The 19,585-nt window shown below is 42.3% G+C and overlaps 1 protein-coding gene across 1 annotated transcript in view; it reads right to left on the bottom strand.

The window, feature by feature from the left end:
* Positions 1-4,178: 4,178 nt before the first annotated feature.
* The window catches only part of LOC118358992 (CD276 antigen), a 92,205-nt gene continuing 76,798 nt past the window's right edge, over positions 4,179-19,585 (bottom strand). Inside the window, exons 7-8 of the mRNA XM_035737089.2 lie at positions 17,442-17,480; positions 4,179-5,107 (exon numbers count right to left, since the gene is read on the bottom strand). Of these exons, the coding sequence (XP_035592982.1) occupies positions 17,458-17,480 (23 nt within the window). The 3' untranslated portion in view covers positions 4,179-5,107; positions 17,442-17,457. The remainder of the gene's footprint in view (positions 5,108-17,441; positions 17,481-19,585) is intronic.

The raw sequence follows: 19,585 nt of genomic DNA on the forward strand, positions 1-19,585 counted from the left end.
GCCTGCGAACGTTGGTTGCGAATTGCGATGTTCTGGCATGTCTGCCTCGTGATTTGTTGGGGGAGTTGTCTGTCTGAAGAGGACCATCCCCGGAACAATTTTTTCAAAATTAACCAAGAGTCTGTCATTAATCCCAGACCCTAGTTATTGCTGTTGCCTAGGGTCTGGGTTTCAGGGATTTGCCAATCTCCAACACATTAACAATCATCACATCCTGGCTCTCTCAGCACCTGCTCTGGTTGCTGCTGCACCCTAGGGATGGGAGGTGTTCAGTGGTCTACTTAGGGCCTTCAATACTTACTGCTTCTCTATCTCCGTGTGGTGTGAATAACCCAGTTTTATCAGGATCAACCATCCTTTAATATCTTACATAAAGACTTAGAAACAGTCACAGAATGTCTGGTATGGTTCTGGCATTGTGAAACTGATGAAGTTGTTGTTGGACATAGTGACAAGAAAACAAAGGCATCAAATAAAACAAAAGCTTTTGATCTTTATATTTACTGGGATTGAGAGGGACAGTAAAAACACATGACATAAAAGCATACACTTAAAAGGATGTCTCATGGGTGTACTGCTTGGTAGCTAGAGACGAGTGACAGTAATACATTATTTTGATGCTGGATGAAATTGCATGCTTGCCTCAATTATGATATGACATTAACAGTAAAACATCTAGAAAAAGCTTTGATGCATTTATAAAAAAATACAATATAGATACATCTAAGGGAAATAAAGACAAGCAAATCATCCTATGAGTGACAACTCTGCATTCCCTATGCTTACTTTATCCATGACATGCAATGTGCATTGATAAGGAGTCAAAGTTGGCGTATGCCGGCCTTTATAAATATGACTTTGCGCCCCTGGTCGTGTCCCTAATGTAACATAGCTACAAACATTTATGTTGATACATGAATACGCTCTTATTTCATTAGAAGCCAAACATGCTCAATGGAACATGGGCCTATTTTACAAATTAGCTGATGCAATTTGAAGTTCAAATATATATGAGGGTTTTTAAATGCAGAAAAAAACACGTATGCATGAGTACAGATTCAGAACAAGTGAGACACATTTCATATGAACCGATATTTAGTGGCCAACTGGAAACAGTATAACGTGTTCATTGGCATAGTTTTTGCTGAGCATGTAAAACCCCTGACAGCTGAAATCTGTCACTTATCTCCCTCTTAGAATGGCTGTCTTTACAGAGACCACACCTTTGGAACATGAATGCCACAACAAATCGGGACATTATTACGATTCCACGTCTTTGTCAGAGAACAAATGCCTCATTTCACAATACTCTCAGATCAAAATGCCAAATAAAATTAAATAATGGCAGTTTTGCTGCATTTAACAATTGTCATCTCTGTGGTGCTTCATCCTTCCATCCCTGTCCTCTAAAAGCGAGGCTCTGTCATCTGTCTTCTGTAAAGCCTAGTGTCAACAGCACACATCCAGTAAGCCTGCTTACCATTCAGAGGGGAACAGAGTAGTGTTAGCGATTCACAGGTGCTTTCAAACTTGTTTTCCTTCCCAGCATGATTACATACTCTTGAGGAATTTTTATCTGAGCCTCTATTGAAACGGTTTTGTCCTTCAAGATATCCTGGTCCGGAGGTAAAACACTAAGAAAGAACAAACTTTCCCTTTTGAAAATGAAAACAATAACAGCCTCTCTTCAATGTGAGCGTTCGGTAAACGGTGGAGTACCAATCTATCCCTTGTGTGACCTGATCACCTTTCAAATGACAACAACATTGATCTACTGTGACAGTACAATTCAGTGGGAAGCGTTGCAACATAAACATGCTTTCAAACCTTGTTTTCATGTTTTGATTGATGAGCAGCGTTTTCGATTTGGTATTTTTGCCCATCTGTTCCTCAGAGCTGTCAATGTCTTGACAATCCTGACAGTTTTCTCCATGCTGACTTATTTCCTAAAAGATGAAGAGGTCCAAGGGACGTTGATGTGTAATGTTTCTCCTTTTCAAGTCCTATTACACTTTTTAATAAATGTACCTCTCTGTCATAAATAATTACCCAGATAGTCAGAACTATCAAATCAAATTTAATCATAACTATTAAGTCTGTCCAAAAACACAGGATTAAACTATGACTGGATAGTCAACATTGGCTTTTGGAAATGAATCTTCACAAATAGTTGAATGGTGTGTTTTTCTCTGTCTAGCGGTGGGTATAACACCCTGGAGCATGGCTGCTACCAGTAGTTCTTCATCTATTATTGACTATATTGCACTTTTTAAGCACCATGTGCTAAAGTTTCAAAGACACTTCTCTCGTCCCTTGGTTACCAACGGCTGTTTTATTGATTGCTTTCTTTCTCCATACTAAATACACAACTCAACCCCCCTGGCGAGAAGAGAACTATACCGTTTCAAATGTCTGCTGGGAGTTTTTCTCCATTGCTCAACAAACTGTGATATTCAGGTTAACTTTCCACTTATTCCAAACAACACAATAGAACAAACAATCTGGCTACAGACTCCGGACTCTAGAATAGCATTTGACGCAAATATTTGTACAGAGAGTCATCTTGATTTGAAAGTGTCTCTACAGTACAGGACCCTCTGGGCACAGACATCAGTTCAACGTCTAGCATTGATTTACATTTGGTTGAGTTGTTTAACTAGTGTGAATTCAATGTGAAATCAACAACAAAAAAATCACAATGTCATTCTATTTCTGTTAAAAATGTGGGTTATGGGAGGACTCTTTGCTAATCGAATTAGTTGTCCACGTTGATACAATGTCATCACTTTGATTATTTTGCTTGAAACAGCATTGGTTCAACCAGTTTTTGCCCTGTGGGGTAGCTTCTCTGTTGGCACATTCAAAGAAACCTACTTCCCAATGAAAAGAGCCACTAATCTGACATGATGAGTTATATACTTGAGGACTGGGAATCTGCATCAATATGAAGGGAAGTGGATCGTTTATAGGGCTAACAAGCCATTCTGATTGCCAAAAATCACAGAACCTACAGAGTGGAAGTGAAAGTGATTTGAAATTACAGCATTGTGCTATGTGTGACAGTCTTCCAAATGAATGAGGGTTCAGTGTTTGGTTCACCTGTCTCGCTAGAATGATGATTTCAATCTGAAGGTGCAGCAACAGTGTCTTAAGAAGCAGTCAGTGACAGGACCAGTCATTGAGTCTGGTGAAGAGTTCATGCTCCATCTCAGCTTGATGGAATTGATGGGAGAAAATGCACAGAGACATTGAAGTCTGAAGACGTTTGTATGACATATTTAAAAAAATGTACGAGTTTGGTTTCAGTTTCCTCTGTTCGTTACTCATTCTAGCACAGTAATCCCCACATGCCATCTGCCCCCTATTCCTCACCTGTAAGATTTAGAACTCCTTGCAGACATCCTGAATTTAGGGAGGCCAGGCAACATAGTATAGACTTTGAAGTAGAAAGGCTGGCATTTTCTTTCTTAAATCCCATGACATTTCCTCCCTGCGTGTCACTCCCAGAATGAGAGTGACACGGAGAGGGGGCAACCAAATAAACCCTTCCTAGGGGCCGAAGCCACTAATCTGTAATTTAATTTCAAGCGGGTGTCTGGGCCATGAGGACACATGGCAGGGTCAAGGGCTACTGTACAGAGAGCGAGAGAGAGATGTGGATTTGGAAGCACAGCCTTGGGTTTGATCAACAGCTTCATCCAGCTTAGAGGGAATAGTGATGGGCTTGGGGTGTGGGTTGAGGTGGGGTGGCTTCTCAGAGAAAGCCAGCCTATCTTTTACACCAACCCAACCTCAGCCACTTATTTCACACACGACAGTAACAAATACTCCTGGAGGAAATTCATTATTCAAAACAACTAAGATGTTTGGTATGACTAAGCATCTGCAAATCCCTAAGAACGTGAGAGCATAACTGGAAATTTAACACGTCTGGCTAGATCTGCATGTAAATGAAAGATTTGTATTACTTTTCACCATTATTCTTGTTTTCCTCATTATGTAGAGGAGTGTAGTCTGAGATAAATCAGCTCGAATGGAACAGTGGAGGTATGAATTGTGAGCAGTGTGGCTAATCCCATGGGTAAGGAGATATGTGTAATAGAGTGGACCTTGTTCTCCATGAACACACATGCAGTGACCCTGGGAATGGACGCAATAATTACCAGTGACCGCTCGGGAACATTTTCACCATGTCTCTTTAATGCGAATCGGCACTGGGTTGTTTTATGGACAGCTTTGGCATTGATATGCACATGGACATTTGGCACAAGGACTTGGCACAAGGACTCGAGTACCTGTATACTGTAACAGAACCTATACCATCACCCACCCACCCTTCCAGCCTCCATCTTGAATTCATAAAACATTCCACCTTGGCAGTTAAGAGTAGCTGAGAAGAGTCCATGTTCATTAAAAACCTTACATATAAGGCTGCTGTCAGGTCAGTGTGAGAACCAGGGTGTATCCCATGCACCATTTGCAGTTTGTTCGAGCTTAGCTGGCATTCAATTTCAATTCCTCCAAGTTATTGAATATACGAGAGCGGTAGACACTGACAGGTACAAGTTACTCCACGGGCAACCATTAATTAGTGAGTCGAGGAGTAAATGGAGAACTACACAGCTACACTCCATCTCTGGCAGGCAGACAGCTACGGAGACACCGATGGCAGCCTCAGCTGGGTCATCTCTTAAGCTGCTCACTTCCTATTAGAAATGAGATCCTGGGTCTCTCAAACTTCCTACCTCGATACACAGGGAGCCTGTCACATCCAATGGCGTTCGAATGGAGTTTCTCTCTAGCATATTGCATAGAAATTAATACGACTCCACATCAGTATTCATATACTGCAGCAGTCTTCGTTAACTGAAAGAGTAGCAGGGGAAGGGAAATGCATAGTGCTGTAATAGGATATGATGGGTTTATGTCTTTTTGAAACCCAGGAGGAAGTGGTCCTGTAGGGATGGGTATGATGGACTCATCATCAACTCAGTAAGGCCTGGACACTGTGTGGGTAAGAGACAGTGGAACCAGTCTCTCCGTTGATGGATAGGTGGTGGGATTAAATACCAGACTCATCGCTGTCTCACCGTCTGCCTCCTCACTTCTGAAATGAAAAAAAGGATTGTGTTAGAGAGAGGGAGGTTGTCAGACCAAAACCTTATGGGGAATTGTGCTATGGAGAAAAAACATTACCGAGACACTTTCTTATTCCAACAGGACAATATTACAGTTTGTTCCTTTTGATTAGACTGCAACATCTCAGTCTTTATCCAGTTGACCTGTTTTCCATATGACAGCTAACTCTTCTAAAGTTTTAAGGAAGTCTGCCCACTCCGGTCCCAATAGACCCCTCCACACAACTGCTAATGCTACCACAGCAAATGAAACTGCTCTCCCTGAATCATTAAACTGGTTGGAAAATTAACTCAGACACACAGGGTTTAATGTCACACATGAAGCTCTCCTAGTTTAAGATTTTAAAAAAGAAATATGTAGCGGGGTATAACCGTAGAGGTTCAGGTTAGATATGTAATTATAGTGCATCACCCATAGCTACCTGAAACCTACTGCTCTGGATTTCCAATTGAAAAGAAAATACACAAGAAATATAATAATTACATTTTTCAGTAAAATAATAATTTAAAGATGCACCTGAAAGGAAATATATTAAAACACAAAGTTTGAGGTAGAGGAATACTGTATGCATTATGACATTTTTCAGTAGCCTACATGCTCTGTGTTCCAGAAAGACTTCATCTCTACTTCCTGTCCAAACCTGTCATGCTTATAAAGCTCCGTTTGATTCTGATCTGACTCGAAGGACTGAGATTGCAGACCGTCAGCAGATGCAATATTCTCAAGCGCGTGGTGAATACTGTCTTGGTCACTTTGGCTGCTGCCACTGTTTGGAAACCTCTCTATCACTTCTTAATCATTACATCTTGTTCCCTTATTGGATCTGTGGCACGTGAGATACAGTTGAAGTCGGAAGTTTACATATACCTTAGCCAAATATAATTAAACTCAGTTTTTCACAATTCTTGACATTTAATCCTAGTAAAAATTCCCTGTCTTAGGTCAATTAGGATCACTACTTTATTTTAATAATGTGAAATGTCAGAATAATAGTAGAGAGAATTATTTATTTCAGCTTTTATTTCTTTCATCACAATCCCAGTGGGTCAGAAGTTTACAAACACTCAATTAGTATTTGGTAGCATTGTCTTTAAATTGTTTAACTTGGGTCAAACGTTTCGAGTAGTCTTCCACAAGCTTCCCACAATAAGTTGGATGGATTTTGACTTTGTTGTCCTTAAGCCATTTTGCCACAACTTTGGAAGTATGCTTGGGGTCATTGTCCATTTGGAAGACCAGTTTGATATAACTTCCTGACTGATGTCTTGAGATGTTGCTTCAATATATCCACATCATTTCCCCTCATGATGCCATCTATATTGTGAAGTGCACCAGTCTCTCCTGCAGCAAAGCACCCCCACAACATAATGCTGCCACCCCCGTGCTTCACGGTTGGAATGGTGTGCTTCGGCTTGCAAGCCTTCCCCTTTTTCCTCCAAACATAACAAAAAGTACAATCTTTGTCCCCATGTGCAGTTGCAAACCGTAGTCTGGCTTTTTATAGTGGTTTTGGAGCAGTGACTTCTTCCTTGCTGAGCGGCGTTTCAGGTTATGTCGATATAGGACTCGTTTGACTATGGATATAGATACTTTTGTACCTGTTTCCTCCAGCATCTTCACAAGGTCCTTTGCTGTTGTTCTGGGATTGATTTGCACTTTTTGCACCAAAGTACGTTCATCTCTAGGAGACAGAATGAGTCTCCTTCCTGAGCGGTATGACGGCTGCGTGGTCCCATGGTGTTTACACTTGCTTACTATTGTTTGTACAGATGAACGTCGTACCTTCAGGCGTTTGGAAATTGCTCCCAAGGATGAAGCAGACTTGTGGAGGTCTACCATTTTTTCCCCTGAGGTCTTGGCTGATTTCTTTTGATATTCCCATTGTGTCAAGCAAAGAGGCACTGTGTTTGAAGATAGGCCTTGAAATACATCCACTGGTACACCTCCAATTGACTCAAACGACGTCAATTAGCCTATCAGAAGCTTCGAAAGCCATGACATAATTTTCTGGAATTTTCCAAGCTGTTTAAAAGCACAGTCAACTTAGTGTATGTAAACTTCTGATCCACTGGAATTGTGATACAGTGAATTATAAGTGAAATAATCTGTCTGTAAAGAATTGTTGGAAAAATGACTTGTGTCATGCACAAAGTAGATGTCCTAACCGACTTGCCAAAACTATAGTTTGTTAACAATACATGTGTGGAGTGGTTGAAAGACGAGTTTTAATGACTCCAACCTAAGTGTATGGAAACTTCCGGCTTCAACTGTACCTCTAGAAAGCGGAGAAACTGTAAATAAAACAACAGGGACGACTTGATGAATTATATAAGTCAAAATAAGTCAGACGGAGTCCTGACAGTTTCCTAGAGGGCTCTGTAAACTCGGTGGCTCTGGATATCCATATGGATCAAACAGCAGCCCTCCATTTGAAAACTAACTCCAGTTCCCACTTTCCTTGCCTCCTCTCAGAGGGCAGTGCAGCTTGCCTCCTAATCCATCAAACAAATGAACACAACACAATATTTTCACACCTGCATGCTCTCATCGGATTCAAATCTACTTTTGGATATTCCCAATTTGGAAATGCATGATGTGTATGTTCAAACAGGGGGTCATTCTAATTAAGTCCAGGACAGCAGCGTCCTGAAATGAATTTCAGAAATGAAAGACCACCCCAGACCTTTACCAAAGGCTATAGAGATTGTTTGGCTATACAGTTGAAGTCAGAAGTTTACATATACCTTAGCCAGATACATTTAAACTCAGTTTTTCACAATTCTTGACATTTTATCCGAGTAACAATTCCCCATCTTAGGTCAGTTAGGATCACTACTTTATTTTAAGAATGTGAAATGTCAGAATAATAGTAGAGAGAATTATTTATTTCAGCTTTTATTTCTTTCATCACATTCCCACTGGGTCAGAAGTTTACATGCACTCATTTAGTATTTGGTAGCATTGTCTTTAAATTGTTTAACATGGGTCAAACATTTCGAGTAGCCTTCCACAAGCTTCCCACAATAAGTTGGGTGAATTTTGGCCCATTCCTCCTGACAGAGCTGATGTAACTGAGTCAGGTTTCTATGCCTCCTTGCTCGCACAAGCTTTTTCAGTTCTGCCCACAAACTTTCTATAGGATTGAGGTCAGGGCTTTGTGATTGCCACTCCAATACCTTGACTTTGTTGTCCTTAAGCCATTTAGCCACAACTTTGGAAGTGTTCTTGGGGACTTTGTCCATTTGGAAGACCCATTTGCGGCCAAGCTTTAACTTCCTGACTGATGTCTTGAGATGTCGCTTCAATATATCCACACAATTGTCCTCCCTCACGATGCCATCTATTTTGTGAAGCGCACTAGTCTCTCCTACAGCAAAGCACCCCCACAACATGATGCTGCCACCCCTGTGCTTCACGGTTGGGATGGTGTGTTCTTCGGCTTGCAAGCCTTCCCCTTTTTCCTCCAAACATAACAATGGTCATTATGGCCAAACAGTTCTATTTTTGTTTCATCGGACCAGAGGACATTTCTCCAAAAAGTACGATCTTTGTCCCCATGTGCAGTTGCAAACCATAGTCTGGCACTTTTATGGTGGTTTTGGAGCAGTGGCTTCTTTCTTGCTGAGCGGCCTTTCAGGTTATGTCGATATAAGATTTGTTTTACTGTGAATATAGATACTTTTATACCTGTTTCCTCCAGCATCTTCACAAGGTCCTTTGCTGTTGTTCTGGGATTGATTTGCACTTTTCACACCAAAGTACGTTCATCTCTAGGAGACAGAGCGTGTCTCCTCCCTGAGCTGAATGACAGTTGCGTGGTCCCATGGTGTTTATACTTGCGTACTATTGTTTGTACAGATGAAAGTGGTACCTTCAGGTGGTTGGAAATTGCTCCCAAGGATGAACCAGACTTGTGAAGGTCTACAATTTTTTTTCTGAGGTCTTGGCTGATTTCTTTTGATTTTCCCATGATGTCAAGCAAAGAGGCACTGAGTTTGAAGGTAGGCCTTGAAATACATCCACATGTACACCTCCAATTGACTCAAATGACATCAATTAGCCTATCAGAAGTTTCTGAAGCCATGACATAATTTTCTGGAATTTTCCAAGCTGTTTAACGTCACAGTCAACTTAGTGTATGTAAACTTCTGACCCACTGGAATTGTGATACAATGAATTTTAAGTGAAGTAATCTGTCTGTAAACAATTGTTGGAAAAATGACTTGTGTCATGCACAAAGTAGATGTCCTAACCGACTTGCTAAAACTATAGTTTGTTAACAAGAAATGAGTTTTAATGACTCCAACCTAAGTGTATGTAAACTTCCGACTTCAACTGTATATGCGACACACACATACACAAAAAAAAACTAACATCTTCACGTCAGACTCCTGACTGAATAGACTGGGAATTTAACACAGACGATCCAAACTTCGCTCTATCCAAGAGCTCCAGTTGACAGACATCAGGAGGACAGAACCATCCCATCCCACTTCTTCTTAGCAGGTTGAGACGCTGCATGCTGACGGACAGTTTCATTTACAGCCAGTGCAGGGGATTGCACACTAATTTACTCAGGCTATAGGAGACTGTTCCTTGAAAGCAGCAGAGTGCCGGGTTCATTCTAATGAACCACTGTAAATCCACACGGCACTCATTTCAGCCCTCATTTGCATTGAAATGGAAGTGCCAAATTTCATTCTCTTCCTTGGTAACCTTCCACCACTTATTTATATATTTGGAGAACCCTGTACAGGGAGCCACGGGCACACTGTTTTCAGACATTGACGTAAATGACAACAATCTGAGTCATTATCAGAGAACAACTCCATGTGGGGGATGCTGACATCAACACAGACGTTTCTAGAAATAATAATACCCGGGGAAAACCTTTCCGTCATACCCTCTGAGACGTCACAGATTCAGTGACTGTCACCTCAATGCAGCGTCATACATCACACACACGCCAAATAAATGTCATATGTACCTTTCCCCATATTTTTATTATGTGGTGTGATTTCCCCCCTCCAATTCCCTCCAAGCCCCCCTGGTGTTAATTATCAGGATTCTTTCCCCTAGAGCAGCACAGAGCTGTGGAAGTGCATTAATCTTGATTCTCCACTCCAGTACAAAGCCTTGTTTGAAGAGACTCCTGTGGTAAGCCCCAAAGGCGGAGTGATTCAGAGTCAGAAGGAGAGAGGAGAGGGAGAAAAGAAAAGAGTTGCAGATCGCTCTGTGTTTACACTGGGAAACTTGGCCGCCTGGCAAAGCAGCATACAAACCATTCATCCCCTTCTTCCTCAGTGTTATAATCATCATCTGTATGATGAATATCAAGCTGTGCGTCTGTGATGACATCAGACGGGACCATGGGCTGTTATGATTTATTGATTTGGTCTGTAGTGGAGTAATGAGGTCACTTTCATGTCATCATCCCATTCCCACTCAGTGGACTGATGGCTGCTGAGTGGACCTGTCGGTGTTCTGGGGACTAACTAGGAGCTCTACAATTAAATGTGACCCCATTTTATGTTCCACATTTTCTCTCCATTCATGTAATTGAATGGTCTGCTCCCATTGCTGTAGTGTAATTAAAAGGTTTTCAAAACATGTTCCTTCGTTAAAAATGTAGTATATAGTGAGCCTTGGATCCAGTGCAGCTAGTACTTGGTGGCAAATCAATGTTAGTGAATTTTTGAGGCTACTATACTGTTCTGCAGCTGCTGGGCTGCTGCTGTCTGGTCACTCTGCTCCCTCTCATCTAATATGTCATCCACATCACTGCACAGATACAGACAGAGACAGCAGCACACTCTCTGACAGACACGTCTATCGCCCTCACCAAGGATTTTATCTTTAATTAACACAGGTCAATCCAGATATTTCCGCCAACGGAAAGACAGAGATTGTATTATGATTTCCATGACAGGAAGTTGTTTTAAGCCTGTGTCGGGTCGAATAATCATTAATTGCACTGTCATCACTGTGGCTGAGTGACAGAATTCATGAGAGCTCATTCATTTAAACAGTCACAGTGTCTAGGTTGAGGAAGGTGATCCTTTTGAAACCTTCTAGAACTGGAATTCTTAGGGCTTTAAATGGCAAAAAAATGTTAAGCCCCTGATTTCTTGTAAATCATTAGTCCTCAGTTCTAGAATAGTTTCTCATTATGAAATATTGTTCTACAGCATTGAGGCACTAAGCCCAGTTTGTCAACACAGTGATACACATCTTTCAGCCCAGACGCCTTACATTTGGAGCCATGTATTTTCTCCCTGAGATTTATAACACTGACTCAACTAAAGAGATCTTAGGCTGCATTTACACAGGCAACCCCATTCTGATCTTTTTTCACTAATTGGTATTTTGACCAATCAGATCAGCTCTGAAAAAGATCTGATGTGAAAAGATCTGATGTGATTGGGCTGACTGTGTAGTATTTTGTGTAAATGCAGCCTTACCGTCTGCAAATCCAGCATATTTGTGCCTATTCCCATTTGGGTATGCTAACTACTCTGTATTTACATTTCTGCCTTCTGTAATTCTCTTGATGTTCACACACCTTTCCTTCTTCTGACAATAGTTTAGCAGTATGTAATTCATTTAGCCAATTTAAAAGAACAGTGTTTCAACACAATTATACCAGCTCATATTTGAGATGACATTTGTAAAAGGTGTAAACAAGTCTGAAGGTGTGTGCTACTGTGTACTGTATGCCAGTGGAGGCCTCCATAAAAGTCCCAACCCCAGTTGGACAACTCATGTGGCCAATGAGAGAAGAGACAACAGTGCAGGCACCAGGCTCCCGGCCCTCTGCCCCGGTGGGGTGATGGAGGACATGATGAATGCTCTGGAGGAGTGTCTCTCCATCCATGTAATGTAGGGGGGTTGGACAGTCATTCCAGGCCAGGGGCATCAGGACAGCAGCGACCAAAGAGCCTGAGCCAGGTATATTAAGTGTTGCTGACAGCCAGGTGACACCAGAGCTATGTGTTGTGTTGACTGCACACGACTCAGTACCATGTCACCATGATGGAGTGATAAACAGCCTTCAGGATCCATAGATCACCTGAGACACTCCATATGTGATGTATATATGTACCTCTGCATGCATACCGCAACCCACCGCAATGCACTGTCACGGGGCCCCAAGGCAGTGGGTTGTAGGGAGGGTGGAGGGACGGTGGGTGGTCTCCATGCTGTGTATTACATAACAAGGCTCTCATCTGGATTATGAGTAATCTATGCTAGTTAATTGAGCCCAGAGGCAGTTGGTTTCAATGAAGCCTCCTGTATTTTTTTTGGGGTGCAAAATAGAAGAAAAATATCTCTCAGAGGAGCGGGGCTCTCTGTCGAGAGGCAAACAGAGCAGAACTCCTGCCGTGTTCATTAGCTGTCATTGATCAGTGATTCAGTCCCCACACTCCCGCTGCCTGCCACTGCACACTGATATTACGAGTTCCTTGTCATGAAAATCGTTATTAAGGTAAAAAAAACAACAAAGGAAAAAAAAGTGCAGCCAGCAACTTTGGTCCTTATATTTGATTTTTCTCTGCACTATTCTGATGCATATGACTCCACTCCAAACCTCTCCAAGCAAAGCTACAAAATACTATGCAGTCAGTGATATTCTGAGCAGTACAACTATCCATCCTAGACCATCCTCCAATATCAATATGATGCAGTTTTTTTGAACATCTCTTTATTGGCTTTCCCTCATCATCCAGTAGCTGGTGCTTCTGTACAGTACAGTATTATAGGGTTGCAGACTCATTATCCTGATAAATGGCTGAGACAATAAGCTAAATAATGCACATAGCCAACACCTCCGGGGAGAGCTCTAGCCCAGCGTAAGTGTCCTGTCTGACATCATCAACATCAGACGAGCCTCGCCACGGCGCTGACACAACAGTGACCTGAGGAGCCGCATCGCCGCCTGGCGCCTGCCCTCTCCCCGGACGCACCCAAAGGTCCCACCGACACGCCAGGCGAAGCTTATTCCTCACCTCACACCAGCTCTCTTGCTCTCGGTGTCTCTCTCTCTCTCTCAACGACGAGCCACGGCACGGCAGCTATACCTTAAATGCTCTAGGAACCATTTCCCATTTTTATATCTCACTTTATTTCTTCTCCTAGTTATCTCTTCCTCATTCTTATAAAAAAAAGAGAAGAGTGCGGCTCCTCAAAGTGATGTGTCGTCTCTGCTCCCTAAAACAGGACAGAGACAGAATAAGCCCTTCGGCCAACACTGTAAAACATAACAATGAGATAGATTCTTAGAATGACAGTCCAGAGTTTAAGTGGATATACAGGGGGAAATTAAAATCAATATTTTAGAGCTCTAGTAGAAAAGAGGGTGGAGAGGGCCATTATCTAGAGCTAATTGTACCTATAGGGCCTGTCCTACTAGACGTATTAATATCTACTCTCTCATTGGAATTCATTTGTGGTACTGGCTGTTGCTGGATGACTAGGCCATATCTGTCTCTCTGCCTCTCCTCTCTCACATTCACACAGGATTTCCTTTATTCTCTTTGTGTCTGGCCTTGACAATACATCCTCTTTCCATTGGCAGATATAATATCAGGGCATGTGTGCTGCAGCTCCCAGTACAAAGGGATTTCTGAGGTTCTCTTTACATGACTCATTTGGAGTAATATGTCCTCCTGATTAACGTGGATCATCATACGCAGTGTAAACGTGTACGTTTGACACAATATCTCACCATGCTATAGCCGATAACAAACGCAATCGGGCTGTCTATTTGCCGTTCAGGTAAAAGCCGACTAGCAGACAAGGTGAGAGTCCTCCACTATGAATGACACTTCCCTCAAGGACACACAGTCCTCTGTGAGGGATTACAGGAGATGCTTCACCATTGTTCAATGTTTCAGCGAGCACTCACTATGGCTAATTACTAACCATGGCAACAGCTCTGGATGTGAACACAGTATGGACACGCAAGGTGAGTGAATTCCATACCCAGTGGCCTGCAGTTGTTGTATGAAACATAAGAATAGAAAATAATAATGAATCGCATATAAACAGATATATCAAGAAGGTTAAAGGTTTTATGAAAACAAAATGTCCCATGACAGTAAAACAAGATAATCAGATGCACTGAACTTACGTTATTTAATAAGATATGCTGCACTCTGCATAAATGAGGTAATCGATAAAATGGCCACAGAAATATTAAAATAATTGATCAGTGGTGATTCAGCAGGAGAATATGGTTTACAGGATATTGGCCTGCGACAGTGTTAAGGACTGAACGTGAAGGTCAGGGCGCAGTAATGTCAGATAACCTCACAGCCAGTGGCTCAAATGGCACCCTATCCCCTATATAGTGCACTACTTTTGAGCAGGGCTTATAGGATTATATAGGAAACAGGGTGCCATTTTGGACTCAGACAGTGACTCTTGGTGCCTCTACTTTATTTGGGGTAATTAGAGGAAATGAGTTCCTCCACCCTCTATCATCATGGTTGACCCTCTCAGCAAATTATATTTTTATGGCTTGATCCAATCACTGTATAATAAAAACATAATGTGACTGTATATAGACACACAATAAAGATATTGATATCACTGTCTTGACACCAAATAACTTTGCTTTGTGTTATTACAGCAAGAGAAACATCTGTATAATTTGCATAGTAACATAATATGTGTGAGTTGACAAAGTGTGGTGGTGAAATGCAGTGTCAGCTCCTTCACTCCAGCTGGCCCTCGTGATTATTCTCAAAATGTGATGAATATAATTATAGGGAAACTACCCCATCGTCTTATTAACAGATCCATGTCTTGAACCCCTAAACCTGCCCTATGAAATCCAGCTATTTTATGGATGGAAGGAAAATAAAGAGGAAGCTCTCACACTGCATTCATTGCTTCCTTTAATGTGACAGGTTCAATCTTAGTCAGGTCAAAATTGATGGAAAGCTTCTGAAACGCCTCTAAAAATATCCACGAGCAATATCAAACATGCTCGTCATAATGAAAGAGGAAAATATAGATTTCACAGAAAAAGCTGTGGTGACAAAAATGTGCTTGGCCTTCACGGCTTTAACCTCCCTCTGTCAGCTAGTGAAGCTTTCCTAAAAGAGCCACAACACAGTTCCCAACCTGGGCTTCCTGGCCCGGGCAGTCCTTTCTCCCAGGCCTAGGCAGGAAGGGTAGGACCAGGGGAGTGAGGTGGAGCCTGACACAGCCTCCCAATGCTTGGCCTGCCGATAGGCCAGCCCATCCCTCTCTAAAGACAGGCAGCAGACCAGGGGCCACAGAAACCAGGCTCCAGTCACTGGGTGATGGATGAGGCCTCACAGTCTGCCACTGCATTACTGCTGCTGTCTGTGCATGGTCCACCTGACCCTCACTACAGAGAGACAGGCAGACAGACAGATAGATATATAGACAGAGAGTATACTGCACTGGGCTGTTCTGTTCTGGGAGAGGGAACACACCACACCACACCATCCAGACACTCCATAAGTCTCTCTAGACAGTGTCGTTACACAGCTGCATGGTAGGCAACCATACTGTACATCCTCTTCAGATAGCAAGCTGAATACTAGAGACTGAACGGCAGATATATTTTTCCAATAGTTAGATAGCTAGCTATTTAATGGCTTGCTTTTTGAGGAGTGTGTATGGCTACATGGCAGGCAGGGTTTGGTAGGTTACTTTCTAAATATAATCCGTTACAGTTACTATTTACCTGTCCAAAACGGTAATCAGTAAAGTAGATATTGGATTACCCAAACTCAGTAGTATAATCTGATTACTTTCAGTTACTGTTGGATTACTTCCCCCAGATCTATGACAAGAAGGCAAACAGGATCCTTCTGTCACGCCCTGACCTTAGAGAGCCTATTTATTTCTCTATTTGGTTAGGTCGGTGTGTGATTTGGGTGGGCATTCTAGTTTTTATATTTCTTTGTTTTCCGGGTATGGTTCCCAATCAGAGGCAGCTGTCTATCGTTGTCTCTGATTGGGGATCATACTTAGGCAGCCTTTTTTGCACCTTTAGTTTGTGGGATCTTGTTTTTGTGTAGTGTCTTTGAGCACTCCAGTCGTTACGTCTCGTTTGCTGTTTATTGTTTTTGCTGGTGAGTTTCATTTTAATAAACATGTGGAACTCTATGCACGCTGCGCCTTGGTCTGGTAATTTCAACGATCATGACACCATCAAATGCATTTTTTGTGTCCTCATAGTGGTCTCTGACTTGTGGTCAGAGAACTTAAAGTTGCGTATTTTCTCAATGCTGAATTGAATGTCATAAAACAGAAAGGTGTCGTAATGATTTTTTTCCATTTTTTCTTGCAAACATCCTTTCTGGATTTTAACAGAATCCAATAAATAATTATCTAGTTTTTCAAAAGTATCTGTAATCTGATTACTGTTTAGAGTTTTAAAAAATGTAATTAGATTACATGTAACTGATTACATGTAATCATCAGTTACTCCTCCACCCTTAAGGTAGTGTACTGTAGGTCGATGGGCTGAGCCGACAAGCATCCTCCCTCTAAATGATTTATGCAGTCAAATTCCTCTCTCTTTTTTTTTACATGTTAAATAAATACCGTGAGCAAAAGATTGGCAAAGTCAAATCCACTAAAGGGAGCAAATACACTGTAAGAAACAGATTATAAACAGAGTGACTTGTTGAGGTGACGAAGACTATTATCAACACCTACGTGTCTGTCGGGCTGGGAGAGAGAGAGAGAACGAGAGAAAGTTGATGCTTCTCACTTTACAACCAGCCTGTCTTTTTTTAACCTCCTGTATTCTTGTGTCACTCCCGTCTCCCACAGAGACACACAAACACACCTGGTGCTGGCAACTTAATGAGTCATCGCTCCAATGATTAAAGGTCTAATGCGGCCGTTTAAAAAAAATCTCAATATCAAATCATAACATGCTGTAATTGAGGAAAATCATGTGTTTGACGGCACTGGGCCTTTAACATTAATTCGGCTTTAAGGTGGGTTAGGAAGGAGCTGGAATATTCAAAACCCACTTCTAATGACATTGCACAGAAATACATTTGTCATAGCAACCAATGACCCAAGACATTCCCAAATTCCTGATTGTCCTTCACAGAATTAATGCAGCCTGAGGCTCATTACAGAAGCAGTTACCCACAGCCTCTGCAGACCTTGGGGCCTCGAGACCACTTACTGCCTCCTGAAAATGAAATGCGAAGACAACATGACATGACACACACAAACGCACCCACACGGACACGCACATACACACATGAAGGATGTGTAATGATGTCATATTATGAGATTCTTACCTGTGTTCTATTGGCTTTAGCTTTTCAGGGGGGTCATGGCTGAAAGACAGAACAACATATGAGAATATGAGCTTTGTAATGCCAGTAAGACGATTAGGATCATAGAACAAAACAACATTGTACAGTAGAACTGTTGGCTATTTGCAGCTGAAAGTGGTTCCCAGTAGCATGAGATGTGAACATGTATGTAGCCAGCCTTCATACCTTCTTTGTAATCTGCGTGTAGGGCTGTTCCGGTGACTGTATTACCGCCACACATGAGCCATGTGACCGTTGAGTCACAGTAATCTCCTCTTATGCAATCTTGACATGCAAGTAGTAGTACCCAACTCACTGAAGACCATCAGGTCGCTAATGGACTGGTACTCAGGGCTCTATTGTCCCCCTAACCACACTGACATTAATGCAAATGATATAGAAAATCCCATCAAACTCATCATCAAACTGTGTGTGCTTTTAAAACTCACCTCACTGCGATTGATACATTTGAAGAAAGAAGTTCAACAACAGGTTGAAACGGAAAGAAAAACATGGTCATTGTGGATGTTGTTTCAAAGCCTAACACAATTCAATGGGCAGCGCTTTGTAAGGTGATGATTAATTCAAAACACCAATATGCATATTCGAGTTTATGCATACACATTGGCCTGTGAGCCCAACACCACCCCTAAAAAATAATAATTAAAGAATGATTTGTCGTTTCTAGAAATCACCTTTGAGAGTGGACTGCATTATTATGCACACTGGATGGACTGTTTACCTTATGCTACACTCCAAATGTTCTATCCATGAGTCTAGGAGAGAACTTATAGGCCTATGCAATGCGGTTGGTAAATTGATTGTGCAGAGCGGCTAAGCCTTCAATTTCAGTGAATTTGTATTTGATTTTGAATAGCCTAGAAATAGGGCCTTTTTTATATTTTCATAATTAATAGGCTGACACATTACCTTTAGCTACAGCATATCTCACCACCGTGCATTTCCACCTCCTCCTCTCTCTTTCATTACTTTCACGCAGAGAGAGGGGCTGTCAACAGTTTAATGGAATAGGTTTCGGTGTGAAAACATGTTACTCTCGATGTTCCTGATCAGATTTCACTAGGTTTCCCAAATGAAGCACTGGGTAGCTGTAGTAACAGGGTTGAAGAGCCCATGGCATAGAGAGTACTGGGTAGCTGTAGTAACAGGGTTGAAGAGCCCATGGCATACAGAGTACTGGTTAGCTGTAGTAACAGGGTTGGAGAGCCCATGGCATACAGAGTACTGGGTAGCTGTAGTAACAGGGTTGGAGAGCCCATGGCATACAGAGTACTGGTTAGCTGTAGTAACAGGGTTGGAGAGCCCATGGCATACAGAGTACTGGGTAGCTGTAGTAACAGGGTTGGAGAGCCCATGGCATACAGAGTACTGGGTAGCTGTAGTAACAGGGTTGGAGAGCCCATGGCATTCAGAGTACTGGGTAGCTGTAGTAACAGGGTTGGAGAGCCCATGGCATACAGAGTACTGGGTAGCTGTAGTAACAGGGTTGGAGAGCCCATGGCATTCAGAGTACTGGGTAGCTGTAGTAACAGGGTTGGAGAGCCCATGGCATTCAGAGTACTGGGTAGCTGTAGTAACAGGGTTGGAGAGCCCATGGCATTCAGAGTACTGGGTAGCTGTAGTAACAGGGTTGGAGAGCCCATGGCATACAGAGTACTGGGTAGCTGTAGTAACAGGGTTGGAGAGCCCATGGCATACAGAGTACTGGGTAGCTGTAGTAACAGGGTTGGAGAGCCCATGGCATACAGAGTACTGGGTAGCTGTAGTAACAGGGTTGGAGAGCCCATGGCATACAGAGTTCTGGGTAGCTGTAGTAACAGGGTTGGAGAGCCCATGGCATACAGAGTTCTGGGTAGCTGTAGTAACAGGGTTGGAGAGCCCATGGCATACAGAGTACTGGGTAGCTGTAGTAACAGGGTTGGAGAGCCCATGGCATACAGAGTACTGGGTAGCTGTAGTAACAGGGTTGGAGAGCCCATGGCATACAGAGTTTGGGTGGAATATCACATGTAGCGCAGCGAGAGGCTGCATGCTCCTCAAACAGTGGTTGATGCATGGAGTGAAATAACCAGAGTAGCCTAAAAACCGAACCAGCAGGAAAGCGG

Source organism: Oncorhynchus keta, chromosome 2 (assembly GCF_023373465.1).
Source record: "Oncorhynchus keta strain PuntledgeMale-10-30-2019 chromosome 2, Oket_V2, whole genome shotgun sequence".
Classification (NCBI taxonomy): Eukaryota; Metazoa; Chordata; class Actinopteri; order Salmoniformes; family Salmonidae; genus Oncorhynchus; species Oncorhynchus keta.